We start from the raw sequence: 20,392 nt of genomic DNA on the forward strand, positions 1-20,392 counted from the left end.
TTGCCATTAATTAAAACATATCTACAGTAATTAATTAATTTACTTCAAAACATTTAGGTCACTAGGAGATACTGCTGTGATTCTGTGTTGGTTACCATGTTTATGCAAATCACTAATAAATATAGGAGGGTGGGGAATCAGGGAGGGAAAGAGGGGAGGACCAGAATACAAATCAGGAGACTTGATCTTGAGACCATGTAAAATGTCAAAATGTCCAATGAGTGGAGTATGAAACTGATTAGTGCTAGGTCTACCTTACATCAATCAGCCCTCCACACTACACAGAACAACATTAGCCTATGCCGACTGGCCTATACCATACCTACGTGTAGATTCTAAGTGGGCCTATATCAATCACTAAAAGTTATCCCTCCCTTATTCCCTCAGAGCCATCAAGGGAGAGAAGAGGTAGAGGACATCAGCTCACCATTGATCGTGTCCTTGCGCTCAGCGAAGCCTGACACTATCTCCTCATCCGGAGGGAAAGACACATGCTTTTCACCTTTACATTTCTTTGGGCGCCAGGACGGAGACCGGGATGAAGTCTCTCCGTCATTATCGCTGTCACTGCGTCTAGTCATCGTTCGTTCCGCTTCCAAACGTCCAGTATGAATCTCCCGGTTGGGGAGGATATTTTTTGGATAGGGGCGCAATTGGATTCGAGTCACCAGAGCGCTCCGAGTTTTATCCGTTTATTGTTGGACATCTCAAGGGCCATTCTTGTTTTATACAGTCGTAGCTCACAGGTCATCAAACTATACGTTTTGTTATAAAAGCGATGGCATTGAATAAACTCCTCGTCTAGTGGCAACAGGATTCAAACTCTCCCAAAGTTTAGGTTTCCAGTGCAACACTTCCAGGGAGATGCTCAGGCTAGAAACAAGATAGGGCTACTCATGTGCCCATATGTTATTCATGAGCCATGCCATGTGATGCAAGTGAAACCCAATATTTTCTAAAACTATCAAATGGCCAGCAACAAGTACAATAATAATGTATAAAATAGGTTACAATATAATTGGTAACTACACAATATATAACATATATCATACAAATTTAGAATGATCGACTTCTCATTTTGATATTCCCACTGACTGCAATCTCTACTAACTTTGCTAAACCTATCAAATGTTTATACTTTTGCATGTAGATAGAGGTATACGCTGCTGCTGCTGCTCCTCCTCTTCTCCTTTATCCTCCTTCATCTCCTCCTCAGCATGAGCACCTGCATCAACGTCACATTCGATTTAGAACGTCATTTCCCAGCACCCCTGTAAATATGCAAATGTCAGAAAGTGTTCTGACCAATAGGCTTGAGCAGTGTTGCAGAATGCGCCAATCGATTTCCGGTTGGACTGCAGTGCGGGAATGTTTGAGAAGCATCGAGTATAGCTTGGAATTAACAACAAAGTCAACGAGGTTTGCGTTAAAGGTTTATGTTATAAACCTGTGAAATCCAATGCCTTTGTTTAGATATATTGATATACTGTGTTTAAGAACACGATTATCATGGAAACGCTGGGTTTTGCGATCTAATCATCCAAAGGCAAGGCTTTTGCTATTGTCAGATAGCTAATGTATCTACGAGGTTAGCAAAATAGTTAAGCTAACTAGCTATATGTTCTGACAATCTTTCAAACGTATGTACGCTTGTTTACCCGATATTGGCGTTTAAGTTCGCAAAATTTTGCTACCAACTAGTAGTTAACGTTAGCTAAATAGGAAAAAACCTCTCGCCCCATTTGGTGAGTGAAACTGGCTAGATTGACGATAATAAGCTACACAACATGACAAAGTATATGGACACCTGCTCGTCTAACATCTCATTCCAAAATCATAGACATGAATATGGAGTTGGAGCCCCTTTGCTGCTATAACAGCCTCCATCCACTCTTCTGGGAAGGTTTTCCACTAGATGTTGGAACATTGCTGCAGGGACTTGCTTCCATTCAGCCATGAGCATTAGTGAGGTCTGGCACTGATGTTGGAAGATTAGGTCTGGCTCGCAGTCGGTGTTCCAATTAATCCCGATGGGGTTGAGGTCAGGGCTCTGTGCCTGCCAGTCAAGTTATTACACACTGATCTCGACAAACCATTTCTGTATGGACCTCGCTTTGTGCATGGGACATTGTTGCGCTGAAACAGGAAAGGGCCTTCCCAAACTGTTGCACAGAATCGTATAGAATGTCATTGTATGCTGTAGTGTTAAGATTTCACTTCACTGGAACTAAGGGGCCTAGCCCGAACCATTATTCCTCCACCAAACTTTACAGTTGGGACTATGCATTCAGGAAGGTAGCGTTCTCCTGGCATCTGCCAAACCCAAATGTGTCTGTTGGACTGCCAGATGGTTAAGTGTGTTTCATCACTCCAGAGAAGGCATTCCCACTGCTCCAGAGTCCAATGGCGGCGAGCTTTACGCCACTCCAGCTGACGCGTGGCATTATGCATGGTGATCTTAGGTTTGTGTCTGGCTGCTAACGTCGCTTCTTGAGGCAGTTTGGAACTCTAGTAAGTTTTGCAACCCAGGACATACGATTTTTACACGCTTCAGCACTCGGCTGTCCCATTCTGTGAAATTTTGCGGCCTTCCATTTCGCAGCTTAGCCACTGTTGCTCCTAGACGTTTCCACTTTACAATGTTGACCAGGGCAGAAATTAGTCAAACTGACTTGTTGGAAATGTGGCATCCTATGACGTTGCCATGTGGAAAGTCACTGAGCTCTTCAGTAAGGCCAATGTATGACTATGGAGATTGCATGGCTGTGTGCTCGATTTTATACGCCTGTCAGCATCGGGTGTGGCTGAAAAAGCAGAGTCCGCTATTTTGAAGGGGTGTCCACATACTTTTGTATAGATAGTGTATCTTAGCTAGGTAGTTCGATGAGCCAGAAGTAATAGATGTGCTAGCTACCTTATTGGTTACCTTCATTCAGTTGCTTGCCACTCAAGTGAATTATCATGTGATATGCTGTTTACACATCATATTCAAACCTCACTGAGACATTCAAGAAAACTGCTTTGTTGGTGAAGGTCAAATTAAGGCATTGCTAGCTTTACAACAAGCTATATGTTTTGGGAGGAGCCAGGCTCCCTTACTGGCTGGCAGTGGCAAGATAGTTTTGTTGAAGGAAGCACTGTTACATCTGCTAGATGTATCAATAGATTGCATAGATTCTCTATCCTGTCCCTCCAGATGCCCCCTAAAGCCAAGGCAGCAGGGAAGGGCAGAGGACCAGAAAAGAGGAAGCTTGCTGAGGAGTTCCCCCCTGGAGAAGTACTTACAGATACTGGCAAAAAGTCCTGGAAACTGGGAGCCCCCATTGGACAGGGCGGCTTCGGACTGCTCTATCTGGGTAAGAGGCATGGCAACATGGGTTATAAAACACATCTAGGCTAGTTCATTGATTATTGATTGGGAAATTCCTCATCCGCTGACCTCAGAAGATCAGGAATACTACATGTCTTGCATATGTATTTCCAGCCCATTCCCTTTTAAACTCTAGGCTAGTCTGAGGTCTGTTATTGTTTTACAGCCGATGAGAATTCATCTAAAACGGTTGGTGCTGGTGCCCCTTATGTCATCAAAGTGGTAAGACAACTCTGGCTTGGTAATCCAAGCCTTTTTGTATATGATTGCCTGATTGGCCTCAGTTCTATCATGCCTGTACACGCAAGACAAAGGAAACATCTAGCATCCTTACTGTATGCCTGTACAGTTGATGACAATATACTCTGACTACCCTGCATGTTCTGTATAGTGTTTCCAGGATGAGTTTAACTGATCTTATGCTCCTGATTATGTCATAAAATGACACAAATGGGATGAATAAAGCTGTACTGTTTGGTCAACTGTCCTGGTCCCCCCTTCATCTAGGAGCCCAGTGACAACGGACCACTGTTCTCAGAGCTCAAGTTCTACATGCGAGCTGCCAAGCCGGATCAAAGTATGCATACCACTCCCTCCCTCAAGATTGCACACCCACGCTGTCCCTCAACACTGGAACAAACAACCACGAATAGAGAAATGAACAACTTTCTTAATTAAATAAGTGAAGTAGTAGGGCCATGTAGTGAGGTCTTCACTTTCCAACATGGTGCCTTTGGCTCCTGCGTTCGCCCCAAGGCCACAACTTTGCATTTTATATCATAACAATCCAAATGTCAATCTCCCCTGACAATTAACTGTTATATTACTAAGGAACGAAGGCTCATATTTTATTCATGGAATATGGTGGTGTCTGTTGGTAAATATTTGTCCCAGTAGCAGATTAGCTTGCGACCGCCTCTGGCTCGCCTCCCATGGAATTATCCTTCTCATTACTTTGAGCACCACCACCAAGTTTTAGGAAGTGTGTTTGGAAGCGTTTGTATGACCGGCTAAATAGTACTATCTTGATTTGCCTCACTGTTACTTTTCACTTGCAGTCATATAGTTTAACCCTTAACAAGTGACTCTCTTTTAGCATGTTGTAATGTTGTTTTAGCTGAGTATTTTTGCTGTTTTTCATATGTAGTATTTTATTTATTTTTTTTACAACTGTTCTCCTTTTTTTTTGTATTGTAGTTCAGAGTTGGATGAAGTCTCACAAGACAAAGTACTTGGGAGTGCCAAAGTACTGGGGGTCTGGACTGCATGAGAAAGGAGGGAACAGGTATTGACTAGTGCCTTTTTAAAACCTGGTTCTTTCAGTACCTTTGATGGCAGTCTCGTTTAAATACCTTTGAACTAGTGTCACACAACATACCGAAACCGTAGTACTTTTTTCGATAGTGTAACATGAAAAACGGTTTGGTACTAGAACTTCTGTTACTTTCGGTACTTTTGTCAAATGTTTCTCAAGTCATCTACTGATCGAGAGAGGATCAAGTCGATCAACGCAGCCGATGTCCCCCTCATAGCGCTAGGGCTCCGTGCCTGCTCCGCTTACTCATTGCTAGCTCTACCCTGTCCGCAGAATATTGCTGATTTTCAAAGCTGATTGTCACCAAAAACTTTATTTATTCACTTAATCTCCCCAGCCTCACGTCTCTCCCAGTCAAAATCATCTTTGCTTGAGCCTGGAACTGTGTGTGTGAATGCCATCATGGGTCTTAAAGAGACAGCACACACTTTTATAAAAGAAGATATTGAAAATAAGTCCCAAATTGAATGGAAATATTGTTTTTCATCTGTAGGCCCATGAAAAGGGCTTGTAAGTAAGCATTTCACGGTAGGGTTGTATTTGGCGCATGTGACAAATAACATTCTGATTTGAAATCAGCCAAAACAAGCTCAATAACTCAATGCCTGCACACACTCCTATTTAATATGCATCTACCTGCATTGTGAAAAGGCCTAGGCTACATCGTGATTTACCCAGTTTATCAATAGACTATTATGTTATGTTGTTATATACTTTGTTTATTTTTTACCCAATGTCAAATTAGTTGTATAATTGATTCATTAATGCATACATTCAAACATTTTAAATGTAGTGATATTGAACTAAAAAAAAAAACGTGTGTAGATCAAGTGCCATTCCATGACTTTGGCAAATACACTTTCTTGTTTCGCCGTGGTGTCATTTTGGTATCGAGTATTGTGGTAGTATCGAGTATTGTGATACTAAACCTGGTCTCAAAGTCAAAATTCTGGTATAGTGACAACACTGCTTTGAACCAACATAGCAATTGTTTACTTTACAGACACCCGTAAAGTTATGCATTCATGAATGTCCAACCAACCCACCACTTCTCCAGCTGCAAAGAAAGGGATGTTGATTGATTAAACATATGCGATTGGGTGCTCCCCAATTGGCACCCTATTGCCTTTATAGTGCACTACTGTTGACTACTTATATGGCCCATAGGGTGCCATATAAGTAGTGCACTATAGGAATTGGGTGCCATTTGGGATGCGCCCTGAATCTGTTTCCCTCTGGTTCCTCCCTTCCCAGGTACAGGTTCATGGTGATGGACCGGTTTGGGACGGACCTGCAGAAGAAGTTTGAGGAGAGTGGGAGGAGGTTCCCCCGAAAAGTGGTCCTGCAGCTCGGACTGAGACTTGTGAGTTTTAGTCATCTTAACTGACGATTTTTAGATAATCGAGCCACGGGGGGGGGGGAGACTAAAACGACAGCTAACTAAAGCATTGATTTATTTCATTCACGCTATTAAAAAATTATAAAAGAATTGTTGGCTGTTTATCTCATTTACTGTGTCTTGAGTGTTGTGTTAACATTTTTTTAAATTCTCGCTCATTTTGTTTGCCTATGCACTACTATCTCAGGAAATAATGTGTTTGCTATTTTTTGTTGACTTCTCTTCCCCCGCTCACTTGTGTAGCTTGACATTCTGGAGTACATCCATGAGCATGAGTATGTCCACGCTGACATCAAAGCATCCAACCTCCTCCTCAGCCACAACAACCCCAATCAGGTCAGTGGCTGTCCCACCTGTCTGCTATTCACTCTGCATTGATTGGCACCTTTTTTTTTTGATCTGGCCCTGTGCTAACGCACCTGACTTTGAGCTCATTATTAAGCCAGGGCTTGATGTTAAGTTTTTAGTTCAATCAGGTGTGATAGTACCGCGGGAGTGGATTGAGAAGCGCCTACGTAGCGGAGCTTTTAGTCCTGATATGGCTCGCATACTTGGTACACTATATTATCAGGGCTATGTAGGCCTAGCTAGCTATGTGCTTTGTTTGTAGTGGATTACGGTTTCAGCGGGAAGGCCTATTTCTCAGTCTGGGTACGATTTCAAATGATTGTCTCTACCTCTTCAAGGGAAGTAAATGCCTTTGACCCGATATGTAGCTAAGTTGAAAAAAAACGTGGGATATGTTTATTTATTTGATTATGCTCCTGCCACTGGTTCATTAGATTCAATTAAACAAATGAGAGAGAGAAGAGGGTGATGGGGGGGCGTTCATCATTCCTCTAAACAGGGGAGAGATTAGATGACTGGTAAGAGATCTTTCAAGCAAACAAGGTGGGGGACTGGGGCAAATATTTAATTTAGAGATTAATAATGTATCCATGGTGTGTTATTAAAGTGCTATTTTTAAATGACAATTTAGAAAGCAGACCCTTGGGAGTCTCAGTGTTAGCTCTCTCTCTCTCAATCTGCCTACTCTCTCCCTCCCTGCAGTTGTTGGAAACATTTGTTTGACTTTCTGTACTGTAGCCATGACTAGTTTTGTATGCTTTGTACGGATTGTGACGATTCGCCGATGCGCATCGCTCCGTGGAAACCAAACCTATCCAAATGTAGCACGCGTCTGTCCAGAAAACCGCTAGGAATTGCTGCTGTTGCTCATATTGCGTTCTTTCTACCTTCCCCGAAAATGCCGCTCATCTTTTGGGACGACTGATGGGTCCTCTCAGTGTCGAACTGCTTGTAACTGTGTCGACTGTCATTGATCTACAAGTCATTTTGCGTGCGTGCCAAACATCCCCAGGCAATGTCAGTGCCCTTGTCAAACTGCGCCTGTTTCGTGTGCTTACTAACGCCAGGTTGGAGGACCGTTCCTGATCTTGCACGTCTGCGCGGCACCTTTAGCGTTCAAGTGCTAAACCGACTTCCGTGATGTTGGGCTTTTATTAGTCGAGTGACAACCGATGTCATTTGCTAGGTTATTGTTATCTTCTATGCTGTTGAACAGTGTGTTTTACCGGAATAAAAGTAAGCTACCGGAGACAACTGTAATCTGGCTATAGCTGCTGAACAGGGTTTACCATAGATTTTTAATTTTGATCAGGTTCATCGTCAACAGCAGCGTTTGTAATTTTGCTTTAAACAGTCGGTGTGTATGGTGATTTTTAGATGTACAATGAGCTATCATTTTTGCAAAGTGCACTGCATGGCTGAAGCAAGAGGAGAACTTCCAAACTGTCGGTCGAAACCCTTCGATTTTGAGATGGGGGGTCAAATCCAAAATTGTGCTATATACTCATTGGCTATGTCATAGCTAATTTGTAAACAATAAATATTGATACATTGCTATCTTAAACACTTAATCTGCCAAAATGACAAGTTAATTAGGTGATTTCAGAACCCCCCACACACACGCAATCTTATAGTGGGGTGGTATATGCCAAGTCTCCCTTATGGCTCAGCTCAGGTGACTACGTAGTACATAGACCATACATCACACACACACACACAGAAGTCAGCTCAAGACAGATCTAGCTCAGAGAGGCCCAGCTCATGAGCTCCATCAGCAGCAGATGTTTAATTTAGAATAGGAAATGAATGTGTTTATGCAACAAATGTTAGTGCATCAAACCAAATTGCATCGATTTGTTCTCTAATCAAACCGAATCGTATGGAATCATTTCAATCTACTGTATAACGCATCGTTCCTGTATCGGAGCCCATGTATCTTTATGCTTATCGAATCTTATTGAAAGGGAAAGATCCTTATTTTATTCTTGTAGTCCAGGTGATTTCCCCCCCCCCCACACACATGTACAGTTTATTAGTAATATACTAGTTCTAGGCCCATCTCGTGTATATTCCTTAGGTTGGATATGTGTCCGTGTGTGCATGCATGAATTTGTCTGTTTTTGTTTGCAAACCTATAGGTTTATTTAGTAGATTATGGGCTGGCCTATAGGTACTCTCCTGAAGGCATACTGAAGGAGTACAAGGAGGACCCTAAGAGGTGCCACGACGGGACCATCGAGTTCACCAGCATCGACGCACACAAAGGAGTCTGTAAGTACACCTCGCCTTTAGCCAAGCCAGGGGCACGTTCATTTGGGAGCAAATGTTGGGGTGGGGAAATGGTTTGAAACGGAACATTTTTTTTTTAAATTGTTGATTTACTTGTATCAACACCACCTAGCTACCAGCGGTTAAGGTGTATATATAAGGTGTATATATATGACCTGCCGTTCACACCTAGCTACCAGCGACCAGTCGTTTTCGATGGGAGGAGGAAACACAAGGACACACAGACACTTAATGGTTGGCGACTCGAAAGCTTGCGACCTGTGTTGAAAAATCCCCACGTTTAATGGCCATTTCTGCTATGCAACCTTGCGACAGCCAATTGGGGTGGGCTGAACTCACAATCACGCTTTGAAATTGGATAACAACAACAACTGCTGTAATGCACACCTACGCGGGCAGATTTCAACAGCTCCATCGCTGATTATGTCGGCAAATGTAAGTCCAGAGTTTCGTGTCTATTGGTCAACTCAACCGTTGTATGTCTCCAGCACCTTGTAGAAGGAGTGATCTGGAGATCCTGGGGTACTGTATGGTCCAGTGGCTCTGTAGTAAATTGCCCTGGGAAGACAAGCTGCAAGACTCCCTCTACGTCAGAGACTCAAAACTACGGTAAGATGTCACACGCGTACCTGCATGTGCAAAACACGCACAAGTGCTTGTGCGTACATCCCTCTTAAGTTTTTTTTTTTCTCCCCCTCACAGATGCAGAGATAACATCTCAGACTTCATGTCTCAATGTTTCTCCTCACCAGACAAGCCAGGTGAGGTCTTTTCATTCACCTTTTATTTATTTATTTTGGACTCGCCCCCTGGTATCAGTTTCCTATGTGTCGAAGCCCATATTGCTGTGGGGACTTGCCAGTTACGTCGTCATTACTAGCTGAACTGACTGACTCTCTGTGGTCCTTGAGAACACCTGTGTTGGGAGTTCAGCCCTCCACATTACACCCCGTGCCTCTGCTTCATTCACAGCCCCAACCAGCCCTAATTGAACTGAAGCACTTCTTCATCACACACACACACAGAGGAGAGGAGAGTGGCTGTTCACTCCATAATAATGGGACCTGCCGATTCCCTCATAATGAATGCTAATTCATTAGCACCACCGCTAATTCTCCGACCGCAACAAAACTTTCCACTTTAACTTTGTTGTGAAGCCGTGAACTTACATATGTGGTTGAGTGCATCAGTGTGAAGCATAGGTGAGAGTCAGTATGGGGGACGGCTAGAGTGTTCACTGAGGTTTTCTAGCCATTTGGTGTGAAAACGCTTCAAATATGTTGTAAACTTTTTGAGGGTTTGTTAAATATCTATGATTTTATTTTTGAACGATTTGTGGGCCACTCGTACGGTATTGAGGCCTGTAGATTTAATTTGGCTCTACATATCATTCACCTTTAGAATATGGACATGGGGGCCATAGTCGACAAGACAATTCTATCTGAAGTAGGAGCATGTCCAATGCAGCTGTTTTTATCTCGACATCAAATCATTTTTAGTTAACAATGAAGTACCTTTACTGTGATTTTTTTTTTCTTCTTCAATTGTGGTCAAAATTAAACAAAAATAGCTTCTTAGCAAAGAGCAATTTCTCAAGCAAGACTTTTTCTAGGACTGTCCCACCAAAACAGGCTGAAATTTCAGGCCGTCTTTTCGAACAGCTCTTACACTAAAGGGCATTTTCATAATTTTCACAATATTACAGTATCATTCTGACTTCATAGTGTGGAAATGTTTCGGGTGAAATCATGTTTTTTGACTGCGCTGGGCCTTAAACTCCCCAAGTCAAAGTTTGTTATAACTGTCCCTTTAATCCTGAAGCCAGGGCCTTGCCTCCCTCCTCCTCTCCGCCTACTGTTGTCGGCCTCCTCTCTTCTGATCCCTATGTGGCAGCGCCCGCTCTATGCGCTTTGTGGCAGCCGTGTGACAGAAGGAGAGATTTCTCCGCGGGCTGTTGTCTTGTGCGTACAGCAACACGCAACGCATCACAACGGCCCAGAGAGAGAGGTGACTGCAGTGGAGCCATCATGGTTCTGTTGTGTCCGCCATCATCACTAATTCTGTTTGGTGTGACTTATTTTAGCTTTCACCCAGGCGGTAAACAACAGTTTGGGTGCAACGGAGCAGAAGGAAGAGGGGCTGACGCACCGTGCCACTTCCTCTCCTCATCCCTCTATCCTCTCCTCCTCACTCTCTCTTGACTTAGCCCCAAGGTCAAAGTGCCAGTGCTGGCTGTATTAGGAGAGAGGAAAGGAATGTGGGTAGAGGAGGAGTGTAACTGGAAGGAAGTGCGCTAGCTAACACCCTTTTTAAAAATTTGATTCTGATTTCATTTCACCTTTATTTAACCAGGTAGGCCAGTTGAGAACAAGTTCTCATATACAACTGTGACCTGGCCAAGATAAAGCAAAGCAGTGCGACAAAAACAACACAGAGTTACACATGGGATAAACAAATGTGCAGTCAATAACACAATAGCAAAAAAATCTATATACAGTGTGTGCAAATGGAGTACAGAGGTAAGGCAATAAATAAGCCAATAGTAGCGAAGTAATCACAATTTTAGCAGATTAACACTGGAGTGATAGATGTGCAGATGATGATGATGTGCAAGTAGAAATACTGATGTGCAAAAAAGTAAATAAAAAACAATATGGGGATGAGGTAGGTAGTTGGATGGGCTGTGTACAGTTGGGCTGTGTACATCTGCAGCGATTGGTAAGCTGCTCAGATAGCTGATGTTTAAAGTTGGTGAGGGAGATATGTCTCCAACTTCAGCATTTAAAAAAAAAAATTGCAAATCGTCATTGGCAGCAGAGAACTGGAAGGAAAGGCGGCATATTTAAGTGTTGGCTTTGGGGATGACCAGTGAACTGAGATAAGGCGGAGCTTTACTTAGCAAAGACTTATAGATGACCTGGAGCCAGTGGGTTTGGCGACGAATATGTAGCGAGGGCCAGCCGACAAGAGCATACAGGTTGCAGTGGTGGGTAGTATATGGGGCTTTGGTGCCACAACAGATGGCACTGTGATAGACTGCATCCAGTTTGCTGAGTGGAGTGTTGGAGGCTATTTTGTAAATTACATCGCTGAAGTTGAGGATGGGTAGGACAGTCAGATTTACGAGGGTATGTTTGGCAGCGTGAGTGAAGGTGGCTTTGTTGCGCAATAGGAAGCCAATTCTAGATTTAATTTTGGATTGGAGATGCTTAATGTGAGTCTGGAAGGAGAGTTTACAGTCTAGCCAGGCACCTAGGTATTTGTAGTTGTCCACACATTCTAACCGTCCAGAGTAGTGATGCTTGGCGGGTGCGAGCCACAATCTGTTGAAGAGCATGCATTTAGTTTTACTAGCATTTAAGAGCAGTTGGATGCCACGGAAGGAGTGTTTGGCATTGAAGCTCGTTTGTTAACACCGTGTCCAAAGAAGGGCCAGATGTATACAGGATGGTGTCGTCTGCGTAGAGGTGGATCAACACCTAGATAACAAGCGTTCAGAGTATCAGTTTTTCAGTTTATCGTCAGTTGTGAATCATTGATTTGACTTAGTTTGTCTGTTTTTGGTTCAATATGGTACATTGTTTCTTCTCTGTGTTGGATGACTGTATTTTTATCACAAGGTTGTTGGAGCAGCTACTGTGCTTCATTGAACAGTAGAAATGAAACCACTGCAGCTAGCTACCTTTTTAATTGTGGATAGGACTCACTTAAAATGTGTTCTTAAATCTGTGTGACCCCCTCAGTAGAGATTACCATAAATGGAACATCTAAATCTACTTTTTTTTTTTTGTATACTGGAGATGCTATACTGCTTTGGACAGCATCCCTTGAGGAAGGAAGCAGCTGAAACACCGGGGCTTAACTATTGAGTTCAATACATGTTATATCAAACTTGTATTTCCATGGTGTGCACAATGTCTCTAATGTTATGATCTTCAGTCATTCTTTTTGGGGTAAGCAGCGCAGCTCATATACAACTTTATCTTCAATCTTTGCTTCGTGCGGGGACTCCTAACCTAAAACGTAAGGCTCAAATCTAACCCCCCCCCAATATCTATTGTTTCCTCTCCTTTTTAGACGAACTTCAGAAGTTTATGGAGGAGGTGAAGACTCTAAGCTACACAGACAAGCCGGCCTATCAGAAGCTCCGGTCCATTCTGGAGGCGGGGCTTAAGTCGATCGGCGCCAAAGATGACGACAAGCTGGAGTTCTCCTCATCGGTCAACGGAGTCGGGCCATTGTCCTCTGTCGAGGTCGGTCCACAAAGAGCCCAACACAGAAAGACGTGTTGCTGTGCGGTCATGGTAGCCTCAGCGTTTAAAACCTGGCACGCTCCAGACCTTTTTGAAGCCCGGCCTTTCAAACGGAGCCCATTTCAACCACCCCTAATGTGTTTACCTGTTAAAAGCCATTTGAAATGTAAAAATGCCTGAGCACGATCCCAGACTAATTGTGCACGTTAGTGTGAATGGCTGCCAAGTGCATTGATTTTCAAATCCAATTAAGGTGTGATGCTTTTAACAGATGTACCTTGACCGCTGCTTATTGGTGTTTTTACACCCAAACCACACACACACAGAGCCTTCATGTTGCTGTTCAAAGCCATTTCTACATTACTCTGGCTTCCACACTGGGATTCCTCCAACCAGCTCAAAAGCCTTTTTCCATTTCTCTCCTCCCCGCTCTCTCGATTCTCACAATTCCTTCCCTTTCCTGCCCTCCCTTCTCCATCTTACCTATCTCCCTCCTCCTTCTATTCATTATCTTCCCCTCTTCCTTCCCCTCTACCTCCCTCCCTCCATCCCTCTTATCCGACAGGTCTGAGTACCTGTGTTTATCCCTCACTAATGTATCACAAATTTGCTGACACGGTAACCTTGGAGTCGGCGCGGCCCCGCAATCAGCGCACCGCTCTCACGGCAGAGGGAGGGATCTCCTCCCTCTTCCCCTCTTCCTCCCCCTCCTCGCACTACCCACAATGCCGTTTGCATATGGAAGGTGCCACCGGGGAGCTGGCCCATGCCAGTTGAGGGTTACCTGCCCACTGCCGTTATTGTATGTAATTATCCAGCCAATCTGTTCAGCTCAGCAGGGTCTGCTGGTAATCATGAGGTAGCAATTGGCAAAATGGAAGTCAGCAGAGAGGAGAGAGGGAAGAGAAGAGGGGGGGGTGAGTGATAGTTCAAGTCCGAGACAGGGGCGAGCGTTCATTATACAGTCTGAGAGATGGAGGAAAGGTGGAAAGGAGGAGGGAAGGAAGGAGAGATGGAGGATTTGATTGCTGTCGTTAAGTGCATCTTTCTCGTCGCCTCATTCTCGGCTGGTATGATTTCATGGACAAAGTTATTATCTCGTTTTAGTCTTTAATCTGTATAAGGGGGAAAAAATTAAGTCATAGTTTATGAAAATGGTACCAAAGGGATCACCTCACTAAGTACGGATACAGCTCTGCTTTGTCAGTTACTAAACCATCATCTCAACTTTGACCCCAAAGAAAGTTCCAGATGCCTTAAATGATGACCCGGGAAACAGAATTAGCGCTGACCATTGTTGTTATTTAGATAGTCATGGAACCATAATTGAATTTGTACTTTGAATGGATTATTCCCGTAGAATGTTTTCTTACTCTGCGAGACGGCAGTGATAATTGCATTTGCTCAGATGTCACACAAGGCTCTGGGCAGATGTAAACGTTCGGTCGCCGTGCACCCAAGCAGAGTTTCTCATTTCATGTTTGATTTCGGCCTCTTCCAAGGATTCTGCAAGCGGCCCGGGAGACTTGACCACTGCGCTCGCTCTCTCACTGTTTCTCTTGCTGTTGCTCTCTCTCTACACTTGTTCTCATCCCTCTTTTCTTTCCCCCTCCTCACAGAAGACTCCCAAAAGAAAGAGAGCGGAAGATTATAAAGTGGAGGCTAATGACGAGACCGACGGCACTCCCGCCAAGAAAAGAAAAGCTGAAAAGAACGGTAAGAATCTCCTTTTTTCCTTCTCTTCTCCCCTCCCCTCTCTTCAGGTTAAATCTCACTGTTTTGAAATTGTAATCTTCTCCCTACAGAGGTGGATGGAGTGAAAAGGGTAGTCATCCCCAAGAAGAAAGCGACCCTTAAAAAGACTGCTGCTAGCCTGAAGAAGAAGGCTGCTAGCCCCAAGAAGATACTGGTGGAGATGGCTACTCAGACCACTCCTGGCCTGAAGAGAGGCAGAGGTAGACCCAAGAAAAAGGCAGACCCATTAGAATCAGAATGAGTTGTACTTCTCATTCTGTGTTCCAGCCACCCTTTAATTTGAACTACTTTGCAGATATGAAACAAGCAATCATAATATCAGTCAAAAAAAAGTCAAATTCACAGTTTACGCTACAAAATCAACTTTGTAATGGTTTTAAATATAGCTTCTATTTGACTAAACAGTCCATGATGTAGACTAAGGCATTGTTGGCAGAATAGATGGATGCAGTTCAATGCATGATTCATTTAATTCACCAATACATTTCTTGGTAGTCCCAAAAATATTGCTATGAGGTTGTAAATCACAGCTGGCCTGGTACATTGTTTGCTGCCTCCATTCAGGATGCACCGTTTTAGTTTCAATGACTCAATATTTTGGACCAAAACAGATGAAATAATATTTTTTTTGGTACACCCCCAATTGACTCAAAGGATGTCAATTAGCCTATCAGAAGCTTCTAAAGCCATGACATCATTTTCTGGAATTTTCCAAGCTGTTTAAAGGCACAGTCAACTTAGTATATGTAAACTTCTGACCACCTGGAATTGTGATACAGTGAATTATTAGTGAAATAATCTGTCTGTAAACAATTGTTGGAAAAATGACTTGTCATGCACAAAGTAGATGTCCTAACCGACTTGACAAAACTATAGTTTGTTAACAAGAAATTTGTGGAGTGGTTGAAAAACGAGTGTTAATAATTCCAACCTAAGTATATGTAAACTTCTGACTTCAACTGTATCTATTGTCCCTTTTGTTAGATTTTGGCTCATCTTGCTCAGCCTAGCATTAGTTGTTCTTGTTGATTTGCATAACTGAGGGAGAGAGAGCCCACCTCTCAATGGTTGTACAGTTCCCAAATGTAAGAGGACTCTGTGGTGTTTACGTATTTGCAGAAATCCATTCAGGTATATTTTTGTTGCTTTTATCGAATGTGCTCAAATGATCTAAAAGTTGCGCTGTTGTAGATGCCTGTAAACACACAGTCCAGTTGAAAGTGAATGCTGGCAGGCCTGTCTGGCAAATGGCTTGTTTGTAAAAAGCCCTACTGTAGCTCCAATTGCCTACAGCACACCAGTCTGTGTAGACTCCGGTCTTGGACAAGACAGATGTTTTTATTAGGTTTTATTTACTGCGGTGTCTATTACTTGTCCAAACTCACTGCCAATTTCCCACTCTATATTGCTGTAGAAATTTCACAACCACCTTAGTATATGTAAATCCCAAACATTCTAAGAATTTATGAAAAAAATGTGAAAACGACATTATCTAAGTGCTTGTCAGAATGTTTCTAAGTGTCATTCTTCCTGGGGGTGTATATGAACACATTTTTAATACGATTTCATATTTCTAAAATGCTGTCAGTTCCACTTTAAGAGAGACTCCTTTTTTAAAAGGTTTGTACAGTATCGTTTGTATCTCTTCTGCACTGCATATTTTTTTTAAATATTTAATTTTGTTAACACGCATGGCCTTCTGTAAGTTGGATAATAAAATAATAATGTGAGTTTCTGTGGTATGCTTTCTGTACACCAAAACGTGTGTCATGTAGAATGTCCACCCACTCTTTGGTGATGAAATTCCACATCCTTATATGTTTATGAGATAACATTTTACCCAAGACAAATATGATTATTCATGTTCTGAAATGTTAAGTGGGGTTGTTTTATCTAGCATGTCTTTAACATTTATTGAATATCCCCAAAAAGTTGGGACTTCCTAACCGAGTACATCCGATTAATAAGAACAGAGATGTGGTGCAGGTTTCTCGTAACAACTGTTGAGGATTTTACATTTTGGGGTTGTCGTCAAAGTTGTTAGCATGACAATCTGAATGAAATGTAAAAATGTGTTTTTCATCGGGCACCCTATATCATGTTTATGTGTCATGTATATTTTGAATCCAATAGGTGAACAATATATGGGAAAGCTAAAATGACTCCATGCTACTCAGTCATCCCACACATACAATACACTTGGTTTCCTTACCTGTTTGTCCTGCATAGTTTCCATTTACAACATAGATGACCAGTTTCTACTTAACATTATCTTCTTCTCGTGACCCCCTAATAGATAAGTATCTCCCTCTATATTGTGAACTGCTGATGGGAATGTGAAGTGCCAGTTTGGTGCTCTAGTGTGTCTGACATGATTGGGTACCAGGGCTGAGGGCTCATATCCCTTCCCTCTCTTCTCTCCCTTCCCTCTCCACTTCTAGCTTCTCCTATGGCCTGTCCTCCACCGGTGGGTTGGCCACAGCTTCAGTGCAGTAATTAGGCCTGATGTGCAGGACTTCAAATTAAGTGACAGGATTTACTAAAACTGTCGCAAATTAGACCGATTGTGTCTAACTTCTGGAACTGAAAACGCCTGACTGGGGCCGAGCGTAGTATTTAGGGTCAAGGGACTAATGTGAGGAGATTAGAGATGATTTAACGGTCGTTCGGTTCACATTTGGCGAAAAGAGATGGTCAGACATAGGTTAGTGTCTCTGTAGCCCATATTACTGATAAAGTTCACTATTTTACCATCGTCTGTGGGCAGAGAAGTGGTTCTTTTGAACATCAATGTTTTGAAAGACAGGTCAATGTGGAATAGTGCCTCTATTACTGATTAAAATAATAACCCTGTTAATTTTTTTTTCTATAGTCACATTATGTTGCATATTGATTTAAGCTTTCAAAAGACATCCACCTTTTCCTCACCTGATAGTTGGTGATAGTTCAGTATATTACAAGATATATAAAAAGGAAACCTGCTTGTTTCCAAAAACATAAATCCTTTTGTCACCTGAGCTGCATTTTGTCATACACGCCTGTCCACCTTTAACACCACTGTCTCCATTATGCACTTCTTCAGCCCATACACACCTCTCAGCACCAGGTGTTTCTGTTGAAGGCAAACTACAGACCACCTATCTATCCCCCATTAACTCTGGTTAGATCCCTGCCTTTCTCCCTCTGTCCCTCACACTCTGTAAGGCACACGCTGCCCTGGCTATAAGTGACACACCACACACAGAGGAAGATGTCTTTGTAAATGTTTGTGTTTTGTGAGCCTGCAGGGTCTCATGGCTGCATGGTGGTGGCATCGATCCCCTCAGCCCAGCCCGGACGCATGGAGGGAGGTAGTAAGTGCACCCCTGCCTGCCTGTTCCCTTCACTTTCCCTTCCCAGAACCTGGGTTGCGCCCCAATAATCTCTCCTTCCTCCTGAAGAGTGCACTCGTTCACCACTCCCCACAAATGTGAAAGCATTGTATTGGTGTAGGCTAGAGGGAGTTTTCATACACCAGTCATTTCCTTTCAAATCCATGGAGGGAAGTGAACAAATGCACACTTTGGGAGAAAGGAAGGCTAGATGATTGGGACACAACCGTGACCTTGGGGGCGCACAGCCATCGCTCCTCAGTAGGGGGCAGTAGCACATAATGATGGCACAGAGAGGGGGGCTGGAGAACAAGGGGAGGGGTGAAGGAGATGACACTTAAACATAACAATACCACCTGTTCCCTCACTAATGCTCACGGCCAGGCACAGTCACAGACTATGTCCCAAATGGCACATAATGGTAGCACTATGAGCCCTGGTCAAAGGTAGTGCACTATGTAGGGAATAGGATGCCATTTGTAACAGTTACACTAGTGGTAGGTGGTGACAGTGTTTTGCGGTGCCCGACTGCGGACATTGATTGACCTGTGTTTTTATCCAGTGCCTGACTGCAGGTGGGTGTCTACATGCTCCCCGGGGCCGGGATGTGGCTGAGGGACACACACCCACTGTCCGAAACACATACACCATCCGTAGCACATACACTGGATGGACACATGCTGAATCGTGACAACATTCCCAGCAGTAGTATAACCACCTCTTGTCCCTCCTGAAGCACCAGGCCATGATATGGATCTCAGACCGATATGGACAGACCCAGCCTCATAATACTCAACACTTTAACTCACTAGTGTCACTATTTTAAGTGTTGTAACTTTTGAGGCAATGTCAGTTCGCATTTATTGAGGCGCACTCAAGAGTTCAAAGTTAAGAAAATAAAAACTCTGAAGAGGAGAAGACGAGGGAGAGTTAGTGTTTTGAGTATTTCTGTTTGTGTTAACCATTGACTACTGTATAGATGTTCGCTGACAGCAAATGACATCTACCAGATTAAATGAAACACAGGACATTCCTGCAGTCAACATGCAAATTGCATGCTCCCTCAGAACTTGAGACATCTCTGGCATTAGGTTGTGTGACAACTAGACATTCTTGGTGGCCTTTTATTGTCCCCAGCACAAGGTGCACCTGTGTAATGATCATGCTGTTCAATAAGCTTCTTGATATGCCACATCTGTCAGGTGGATGAATCATCTTGGCAAAGGAAAAATGCTAACAGGAATGTAAACGAGAGAAATGCACTTTTTGTGCATACGGAAAATGTCTGGGATCTTTTATTTTAGCTCATGAAACATGGGACAAACACTTTACATGTTGCGTTTATATATGTGTTCACTGTACATTGATTGATCTTATGCTGCTCAAATATAAATTACAAACATTTTGTAAATTCATCCAGAATGTTAAACTCTTCAGGAACTATTTTCTGTTGTTCCTGAAGGGGTACAAACACTTCGCACAAGTGGTACCCTGTAAGGTCATGCTTTGTACTTTTAGTTAGAAGTGCATGCCTGTCCCCCAGTTCAGAACACAGGCCACAACAGAGCTGCAAAATTCCAGTGACTGTCCAAAAAGCACAGATTTTCTATCTGCAAGTCACATTATGCTATTTAGCAAGGCGTGTAATTCCTATTGGACTCCAACCAGAAATAGGATATCACAACAGTTAGAATTTTTATTCAATATGCAGAATGCATGCCAGGGTTCGTCATATTGTGAGGAGACTACCTAAACTATTTAAACTGGAACGCACATTTCAGTAACGGGTACAAAATATCGAACTAACAATCAGGATTAGTTTAGAAATATGAAGGCTATTTATATTTGTGTAGCATAAGATTGATGAATAAATCAATGAACATGCACAAACATTGATTTTGAAACAAACTATTCTAAAAATCAACCTGCAATAGAGCATGCTGGGAAATATGATAATGATTGTCTTGGTTTTGGTTCAAAGTGATGTGCATGAGTTTCATGCCCCTTTATTATCATAAAACTAGGCTCTCAAAAATACTTTAAATACTTACAAAACAAATTCTAACTGAGTGTTTTAAATCAACGTTCAGTGTTTGTTTAGTGTTGATTTAACACGGCCAGTGTTGATTTGTTTTTTTTGTTTTACACTGGAGAATTTGCTGTGTGCGTTTGGGTAAAAGTTACGTGAATGTATGTTGTGTATATATATAACAACTTATATGATTCTGCGTTTTGTGTGTGTCTGTCCAGAGCTCTGGCTTCTACCACCTGTTCATGCAGTAGCTCATACAG

General features: G+C 42.8%; 1 protein-coding gene across 2 annotated transcripts; it reads left to right on the forward strand.

Annotated features, from left to right (window-relative positions):
* Positions 1 to 1,317: 1,317 nt before the first annotated feature.
* Positions 1,318 to 15,254, forward strand: LOC112233393 (serine/threonine-protein kinase VRK1-like). Of its 2 annotated transcripts, none has more exons than XM_024400998.2 (13): positions 1,318 to 1,419; positions 3,197 to 3,356; positions 3,537 to 3,592; positions 3,878 to 3,947; positions 4,568 to 4,655; positions 5,940 to 6,048; positions 6,328 to 6,420; positions 8,571 to 8,703; positions 9,210 to 9,330; positions 9,424 to 9,482; positions 12,799 to 12,974; positions 14,597 to 14,690; positions 14,780 to 15,254. In XM_024400998.2, the coding sequence occupies exons 2-13, from the start codon at positions 3,197 to 3,199 to the stop codon at positions 14,968 to 14,970; spliced, it is 1,350 nt and encodes a 449-aa protein (XP_024256766.1). In that variant the 5' UTR covers positions 1,318 to 1,419; the 3' UTR covers positions 14,971 to 15,254. The 2 variants fall into 2 exon arrangements, with proteins under 2 accessions (XP_024256766.1, XP_024256765.1); XM_024400997.2 differs by having other exon boundaries at positions 1,319 to 1,419; positions 14,594 to 14,690; positions 14,780 to 15,253.
* The last annotated feature ends 5,138 nt before the right edge of the window (positions 15,255 to 20,392 follow it).

The sequence above is a fragment of the Oncorhynchus tshawytscha genome, linkage group LG11 (genome assembly GCF_018296145.1).
Source record: "Oncorhynchus tshawytscha isolate Ot180627B linkage group LG11, Otsh_v2.0, whole genome shotgun sequence".
NCBI classification, from domain to species: Eukaryota; Metazoa; Chordata; class Actinopteri; order Salmoniformes; family Salmonidae; genus Oncorhynchus; species Oncorhynchus tshawytscha.